This window comes from Triticum aestivum, chromosome 4A, assembly GCF_018294505.1.
Source record: "Triticum aestivum cultivar Chinese Spring chromosome 4A, IWGSC CS RefSeq v2.1, whole genome shotgun sequence".
In the NCBI taxonomy this organism is placed as follows: Eukaryota; Viridiplantae; Streptophyta; class Magnoliopsida; order Poales; family Poaceae; genus Triticum; species Triticum aestivum.
In genome coordinates this window covers 623,697,677-623,705,984 of record NC_057803.1, presented here as the reverse complement: position 1 = coordinate 623,705,984, position 8,308 = coordinate 623,697,677, and the positions used below count along the sequence as shown (strand labels likewise).

At 47.3% G+C, this 8,308-nt stretch overlaps 1 protein-coding gene across 7 annotated transcripts; it reads right to left on the bottom strand.

The window, feature by feature from the left end:
• Positions 1 to 3,319: 3,319 nt before the first annotated feature.
• Positions 3,320 to 7,080, bottom strand: LOC123087687 (uncharacterized). 7 transcript variants are annotated; one of them, XM_044509778.1, is made up of 6 exons: positions 6,813 to 7,080; positions 6,543 to 6,702; positions 6,205 to 6,466; positions 4,311 to 5,207; positions 3,958 to 4,107; positions 3,320 to 3,832 (listed from the first exon to the last, which is right to left on the bottom strand). In XM_044509778.1, the coding sequence occupies exons 3-6, from the start codon at positions 6,247 to 6,249 to the stop codon at positions 3,479 to 3,481; spliced, it is 1,446 nt and encodes a 481-aa protein (XP_044365713.1). In that variant the 5' UTR covers positions 6,250 to 6,466; positions 6,543 to 6,702; positions 6,813 to 7,080; the 3' UTR covers positions 3,320 to 3,478. The 7 variants fall into 7 exon arrangements, with proteins under 7 accessions (XP_044365713.1, XP_044365711.1, XP_044365710.1 ...); XM_044509776.1 differs by having other exon boundaries at positions 6,205 to 6,463; XM_044509775.1 differs by having other exon boundaries at positions 6,808 to 7,007.
• Positions 7,081 to 8,308: the final 1,228 nt, after the last annotated feature.

Sequence of the window (8,308 nt, the reverse complement as noted above, 5' to 3'; positions counted from 1 at the left end):
ATAGGCCAAGAGTTACATAGGGCCTCATATGGGCCGAAAGACGTCATGGGCCATACATGGGCCATAAGTGAAAACGGGCTGGAATCATATTGGGTGGCCCAGATGACGCTACTGGGCCTTATTCGGATAGGGCGTAATGGGCCTTGGGTTAGCGGGCTGTAAATGGGCTATATGCGAACAGGCCGTTAACAGGCTTTCCATGGGCCGGCCCGCCACCTTTTGACGAAGTCAAACGGGCTGGCCATTTCACAGGGATGGGCCTCTGTTGGGCCGTGCCACGCGTCGATGTATCATAGGCGCCTTCCGTCCAATGAGTGGATGACATCTGTCCCAACGATGAGCCGACACGTGTTTCCTCCAGCCAATGATGATTTTACATGTGGAAAATCCCCATTGGCCGGGTCTGTTAATAGGTTATCGGATCCAAAACCCGACCCGATAGCTTAACGGCGTTCCGTTACGGTGGATGCCACGTGTCGGTCACCCTTGACGAAAGCACTTCTGTGACGCATGATTTATCGTCATGGAAGTGGACACTTCCTTGATGATAATTTTGGTAATGTCATGGAACACTTCTACGACAAAACAGGTATGACTATCTTGATTCTGTCATAAATTTGTCATGGATGTACATGCATGACAAAAAATGCGACCTACTGTGACAAACACGTATCATCACGGAAGTGTACTTTTTTTATAGTGACTCCCATCCAGAACTATGTAACAAGCTAGTCCATTGGCGGAACGAGGATGGTAGGTGGCCCTAAAGTGATCGTGGTTGGAAATCACTAACGGTGTGCTCTTCGAATGAAGTTACTAAGAGCATCTCCAACCGTTGGCCCCCAGGCGGCGCTTTTACGCGCCCCCTGGGGGCGAGCCGGCACTAAATCGGCGCTGGGGGCGGTTGGCCGTCCAGCCGTCGCCCCCAGGTCGCCCCTAGGCACCGATATTGGCTCACTTTTCGGCCCACTTTCGGTGAATTAAGGGCCCATATGTGTGAGAATAGGCCCATATTTGGCATGGTTCGCCGTGGTATGCCGTTGAATTATCAACATATAAATATTTTTGTATCACATAGTTCATCACAAAAAATCAAATAGTGCAACAACAAATAGTTCAATACAAATTATATAGTTCAACAAATAAAAACTCATATTTCATCACACTTCGCGCCTGACGTCGCCCTTGAGCGTCCATAGGTGCTCTATCAGATCCTGCTGTAGTTGATGATGCACCTGTGGGTCTCGGATCTACTGACGCATACTGAGGTAGGCAGCCCAGGTTGCCGGTAGCTGGTGATCAACTTCGGCTAGAGGACCCTGCCTGTAGTATGGTCAGTGTCAAACACTGGGTCTTCTTGCTCGCTTTCGATGATCATGTTGTGCAAGATGACACAGCAAGTCATGATCTCCCACATTTGATCTTTCGACCAGGTCTGAGCGGGGTACCGGACAACAGCAAATCGAGATTGGAGCACACCAAATGCCTGCTCCACATCCTTCCGGCAAGCCTCCTAAATCTTTGCAAACCAGGCATTCTTGCCTTCTGGCACAGGGTTTGAGATGGTCTTCACAAATGTCGACCATCTCGGATAGATGCCATCAGCTAGATAGTACCCCTTGTTGTAGTGCCGCCCATTGATCTCGAAGTTCACCGGAGGAGAGTGACCTTCAACAAGCTTGGCAAAGACAGGAGAGCACTGCAGCACGTTGATGTCATTGTGAGTTCTTGGCATAGCAAAGAAGGAGTGCCAAATTCAGAGGTCCTGTGTGGCCACCGCCTCAAGTACCACACTGCAACCGCCTTTGGCGCCTTTGTACATCCCCTGCCAAGCAAATGGGCAATTCTTCCATTTCCAATGCATACAGTCGATACTTCCAAGCATCCCAGGAAATCCTCTTGCTGCATTCTGTGTTAGGATCCGAGCAGTGTCTTCCGTATTGGGTGTTCTCAAGTATTGCGGTCCAAACACTGCCACCACTGCCCAACAGAACTTGTAGGAACACTCTATACTGGTGGACTCGACCATGCGCCCATAGTCGTCGAGTGAATCACCGGGAGCTCCGTGTGCAAGCATCCTCATCGCTGTCGTGCACTTCTGGATCGAGGTGAATCCAAGTTTGCCGGTGCAATCCATCTTGCACTTGAAGTAGTTGTCGAACTCCTAGATGGAATTCACAATCCTGAGGTAGAGCTTTCGGCTCATCCAATAACGGCGCCGAAATGTTTTGTTGCCGTGAAGTGGAGCATCGGCGAAGTAGTCGGAGTAGAGCATGCAGTAGCCTTCGAGACGATGCCGATTCTTTGCTTTCACCCGCCCCGGCGCCGAGCCACCTCGCCGCGGCTTTTCATTGCTCGCCGGCAGCTGGGTGAGGGCGGCGAGCACCATGAGATGCTCTTCTTCCTGGACGTCGGCCTCGGCTTCCTCCTCCAGCAGCGCGGCGAGCGCTTCCTCGTCATCCGAGTCCATCGACGGGGCAGGCAAATCGCCGATCACCTTGCGTCCGGTGGGCGTGTACCCGCCGCTAAACTGCCCCTCCGCGGCCGGAAACGCCCAGCTGCTGTTGGAGGGGCTACCGCGGCGAACCTCTGCTATTTTTCCGGCGGGGAATGGCTATCTAGCGGTGAAGGGCGGCGGGCGGCGCCGGGATATAGCTAGTGGCGGCCGAGGTCGCGTGGGGTGGGATGCGAGTCGAGGAAGAAAATCTTGACTTTTCACCCGACGGTGTGGGCCAGCCGCGCTTTTCCCTTGCGCCGGAGCCCCCGATCGCCCCCCAGTGCGCCGGGTTCGGCCTGTGACCGCCGGGCGGAAAAAAGGGCCGAACCGACGCTTTTCGGCGTCCTGGGGCCGCGATTGAGGAGTTTTTTTTGGCGCCGGTGCTGAAAAAGTGGCCTGGGGGGCCTGTTGGGGGCGCGGCTGGAGATGCTCTAGAGTGCTCGTCGAATGAAGCGAACGAAGGCAGAAGCAATGGCATGCAGGTTCTTCACTGCCATCTAATCTATCCTTTGTGTGATAACGTGTTGATATGTAAAGTGAATGAATGTTCAACCGAGACTTTCCATTGGTTGAAATTGTCTAGGAGTCTGTTTTGTGTGCGTTTTGCAACTCTGATCCTGTGTGGTATTTACTCTTTAGCCAAAGAGTCATTAGCAACCGTCGTTAGGTCACAAACCTCCCAGAATCACACCATAAGATTTAAGTGTTCATCTTCTATGAATATTAACTCTGAGGTCATTCTACACAAGATGAACAAATGTGCAGAGTCAAAACTAATCTGAAATGCCATGCAAAAAAAAAACCTAATCTGCTCAGCGTCCAGGAAACAAGGAGGAATATTAAAGTGACAAGACATGGAGCATACAGACTGTTTCTTACTCCGTCCCAAAATAAGTGTCGCTGGTTTAGTAGAACTTTGGGACGGAGGAAGTACAACTTATAAGCATCAAAAATTATTTAGCCTGAGATTGTCATCTCTCCTTATTCATGAAAAATTATCTCTGGCGAGAAAATGCCATCTATAATCCGCTTAACGACCACTTCTTGCTCATCTTTCTTCCTCGGAAATCTAGAAGGGCGAGGTACCTCAAGGGCATCGCAGTCATCGCACTGCACCTCATCTTTCAGTACCATCTTCTGCAAGTTGGGAGATCGCTCCAACATGGATCTTATAAATGTAAACTGTTGTTCTAGCGATTTAAATCCAGCAAATTCTAGCTCTTTCAGAAGCTTGTTCTCGGAGCTGCTATCCAAGTGCATTTCCCACTGAGGGCTCCTTCTGTCATGGAAGGAAGCAGGTCTGGCCTCACCCACATCGCATGTATGTTCCCATACCTGTATTTGTGTGAGCAATTCATTAGAACTGTAGGAATACAATTTTAAACAACTTTCTGCTAACATTTGTGAAAAACTAAATTTCCTAGTGTGGACAAGAAAAGAAACAGGGACAAAGACATCACCTCAATATGTAACATTTCAATAGATGGTGCTGCTACAAGAAAGGCCGTTGTCCATAAAATGTCAAATTCAACAAAGATACCAAGTACAGACAGCTTCCTTAGCTTGCTGAATGCGGTGCGGAGATCCTCCATTTCAGGATGCAACCAAAGCTAGTCACAACATTAATAATAAATAAACAAAAAAAATAAGAATTGATAGTTTGCAAGCACAGAAATGAGATCATCAAAGAATTTACAGCTATGTATGTTCTGTATTATACATAAACACATCCATGATATAAATTTCACATATGTGACAGACATGACGAATACCAAAAAACTACCATTTAGCAAAAAATAAAGTAGGTACTTACGGTTTCTCCTTGGAAATCCAATGTGAGACTATGTATGCTTGTTACTCCATGTAGAAGCTCACTTAATTTAAATCCGCGTTGCTCACAATCTGAACCACATGAGAGTTCTAATTCCCCAAGAGAAGGGACAAAACCAAAGGTCAACGGGGCACACTGAGATACCCAAGTATCGCAAACCAACTTCTCCAGATTAGGGAGGCAGACAAGGTCGATTCTCAGAAAGCGACACTTTCCGATTTCTAGAACACAGAGTTTTGAGTGTGGTGCATCAATCTTAAAGAGAGAGTAGGAACCAGTATCACAATGATGAAGGGTTAGATGCTTCAGTTGCTTGCAGCAGTCAAACAGAACATGGTGCATGTCCAATTTGTCAAAGCCTACATTTTTTAGAGAGAGCTTTGTGAGGCAGTGGAGCACACTAGGGTAGGCAGTGAAAAAAGCATCGATGTCTTGAGCTCGCTGTTGCATCTCTTCCTCACTATGGTCAAGAGGCTCTGTCTCATCAAGAATGGTGAGATCCAAATCTTTCAACAAACCACTGTCGATTGCATCACCTATCAGTGGGCCAACCTCACAAAGGAAAGCGTTGAACAGATAGAGCTCAAGGTGCAAACTTGAGATAGTGGATTCTCTCTGTTGTTTATCCAACAAACTCCTGGTTGCTTTGGTCAAAGACTTCATAGCTTGTTCCATATCATTTTCCTCAATAGGGTCAGCGCACGGAGCGGATAGGAAATCCTTCACATCGATGCTGAGCTCAGGCAGCAACCAAGGCAGATGCTTCCACCGTGTAGAGAGCACACTTGTCCTTGCAGCCATACATGAGCTGACTCTCCCCAAGATGGACAGTAAAATATCATCAGTCAGCATGCTGAGCCTATCTTCGTCCTTCAGTTGCTGCAACATAAATCAAGGATCCATTATTTAGTTGCCACATAACTTTATACAGAAATACCAAACAGGGAATAATTACACATGGCAACAGGAACTACAATCTCTCTAACATGTAACTTGTTTAATTATCTCTACCATTACTACGGTCTGTTAATTAGTAACGATCTGACGGCTAAATTTGCTGCTACAGTACCATCTACTCCCTCCATTCCAAAATAACTGTCTCAAGCTTGGTAGAAATTTGTACTAAAGTTAGTACAAAGTTGAGACACTTATTTTGGGACGGTGGGAGTAATAAAGCAAGGAATGTGCAGTCTTCTGTGTATAGTTCTAGCCTTCTAGGTACAACCTCAGTGGCCATATAAAAAAATCATGCTAATTGACGCCCTCCAACACTTGCAAACTTTATTATGAAAAGTATGCATCAATCCAGACAAAACTTAATAATCGTCGAAAAGCTTTCAAGAGAATGGATGCAGGCGTTGCACAAAAGAAGAAAAATAAAAAGCATTCCCATCACTGCCTTTGGCTACAAAAGGATAATGTAAACCGGGGATTTATATCGTCAAGAACAAACAGAGACATCATTGTTTCCTGTTCTCCTTCCGGCACGATCATGTAAATGTTCCAAAAGAAAAATTATGGTCAGGTTTGTAGTTTTATTTACATGTTGAAGGTGCGCAAAAACAAAACGAAGACACCGCGGCATGGCGAAACTTTGAACCAAAATCTGGCCACAGTTTTTGACTCTGTTTATTGACAACTTCACTTTGTCAAAACCACGCAAATTATAGGTAATTTGGCTGATAACACGCCATACAAACAACTTAAAAATATAAACGATTTAACATTTACATGGGGTGCTACAATAACTGTTAAGAGTTATATACGTAGTAGTGTATGAGTTGTAGGTACAGCTCTGGCATTGTATGTACAGTGGAATGGTAATAAGAAGAAAATATGAACAGAGGCATGGCGAACAAGAAGAGAGGGGACTTACTTGGCTGCGGGAACTGTCGCTGCAATCGGTATTTATCGCCTCCATGGAGTGTGAGGACGCTGAAACCTGACGGGGCTTGGAACGAAATCTTCCAGGCGAGCGTGGCTCGTCCTTATTCTGCCACTATTTATAATAACCAGTCCGAAAGGGAGGGGTCCTAATCGGACTGCAGCTACACGAGGTCGCCGAATATTACTCCGTTACCGGAGCAAAACCGAGTTGGCTTGCACTCCGTAGGTGGAATCCTCTGCTGCTGCAGCTGCTATTGATCCGGTCATATAAATATATATATTTTTTGAGCATTTCATATAAATATATATTAATAAACAGCAGTTCACCCATGAAGAGAAGAAGAAGGAAGGTCTGGCGCCAGCGAGAGCAAGGCGGTTCAAATTTACCCCCGCGTTAGATGGAATAAACGGGGTCGAATCGAATTCGGCATGGAAATTTAAAGATCTGGCTGGCGCGCTACTGACCCGGGCGCCAGAGGAGAGGACCCTGAAATTGATTCAATTCAAATTCACCCCCGCGTAAGAGAGATAGAGATAGATGCAAACAAACGGAGTCGAATCCGGTATGGATTGGAACCTTAAGTGCTTATACCTTACCGGAGGCGGAGGATTATGGCTGGCTCCTCGTCGGAGAAGAAGAGGGCGGTGGCCGAGGTCTGGGTTCTGACCACTGAGAGCGGACGGACGAACCCTAGCGAGATTTTTTTTATCTCTCTAGCGCCGCTCGTATTTCTAGTACAGAGGATTGCCTGCCTGCCCGCCTCTCTTGGGCCAACGTTGGGCCGAGACTTGTTCTACCGACCGAACCGCTAGAACAGAGCAGCGCACGGCCGCGGCGACGACACGACTGCCAGGCTAGAACAGAGGCAGAGGCAGAGGCAGAGTGATTTATCTGTTTTTTGTGGCGAGAACAGTGTAATTGATAAATTATTACGACCAACCAACGCATCGTGCTGTTGGGTGACGACTGACGAGCCATGGATCTCGGCGACGTTCATCGATCTCGCGCGTCGTGCTGCCGTTCTGCTCTGCTCCCGCCGGAAAAGAGGAAAAAAAAGGAAAAACAGTACGCCAATGTTGAGGAACTGATGCGTCCACGATCGAGTAGTTAGCTGCTGGACGCGATCTCGATCGCCGGAGGAAGCGGGCGGCATCCGCCTCGGTCGCCGAGTGTAGAGACGACGCGATTCGTCCCGCTGTTCGTTTTCGATTCGCAGCCACGAATGTTTCTTTACTTTTTTTTTTAGAATCACGATTTGCGACGAGCTCAGTGCGGGAGGCCTAGAATTGTCGCGCAATGGGCCGGGCCCAATAGTGCCCCCGCGGTGAGAGAGAGGGAGAAAAACACGTGTGCCCGTTGTTCGCTAGAAAAAAACCGGTTTGAGAATTAGTTTTTCTGCGGGGCAACCAGTTTGAAAACCTGCGACCTGGATTCTCTGACAGATTTTTAATTTATTTTTGAATGAATAAGTCTGTCATTTTTATTAAAAAAATGTCCGTGAATTTAAAACATGTTTGTGCATCTAAACAATGTCCACACAAAATATGAAGTATCATTATTATCCATGCCTCCATGATGAACAACCATGACTTTGACCTCAACGATTTTGTCGCTTTAGCTGTGCATGGGTGGCCTGGCCCGAAGCCCGACGTTCGGGCCGGGCTAGGGCCTCAGTTTCCTGCCCATGGCCCGGCCCGAAGCCTAACGTTCGGGCCAGGCTAGGGCCTCAATTTCCTGCCCATGGCCCGGCCCGAATCCCGGGAAAAGCCTGGTAAAAGGGTTTTTCAAGAAAAATATATATAATATAGTATATATATAGCCCCAACATTAGGTATTTATTAAATTTAATAGATAAAACAACAGTTTTTTCGGGCTGCGGGTTAGGTCGGGCTCGGGTTTGAGAAATTTTGGACGGGCTTTATGAAGCCGGGCCCGGCCCGAAGAATGCCCAGGTTTTTTAGCATGAGCAGGATCAACATCAGAGGTGCATCTGAGAGTGGCTTTAATCCGATTTATCCTAACAGAGATCATCGGTAAAGAAATAGAAAAAAAACTGTGGAAAGAAAACTGAAAGAACCGACAAAGAAAAGAC

Coding starts and splice junctions, on each gene's coding strand:
- LOC123087687 (XM_044509777.1), bottom strand. CDS start 6,249: ATGGAGGCGATAAATACCGATTGCAGCGACAGTTCCCGCAGCCAA. Junction 5,208..6,204: donor GCGACAGTTCCCGCAGCCAA/GTAAGTCCCCTC, acceptor TTTATGTTGCAG/CAACTGAAGGACGAAGATAG. Junction 4,108..4,310: donor TGGATTTCCAAGGAGAAACC/GTAAGTACCTAC, acceptor TGTTGTGACTAG/CTTTGGTTGCATCCTGAAAT.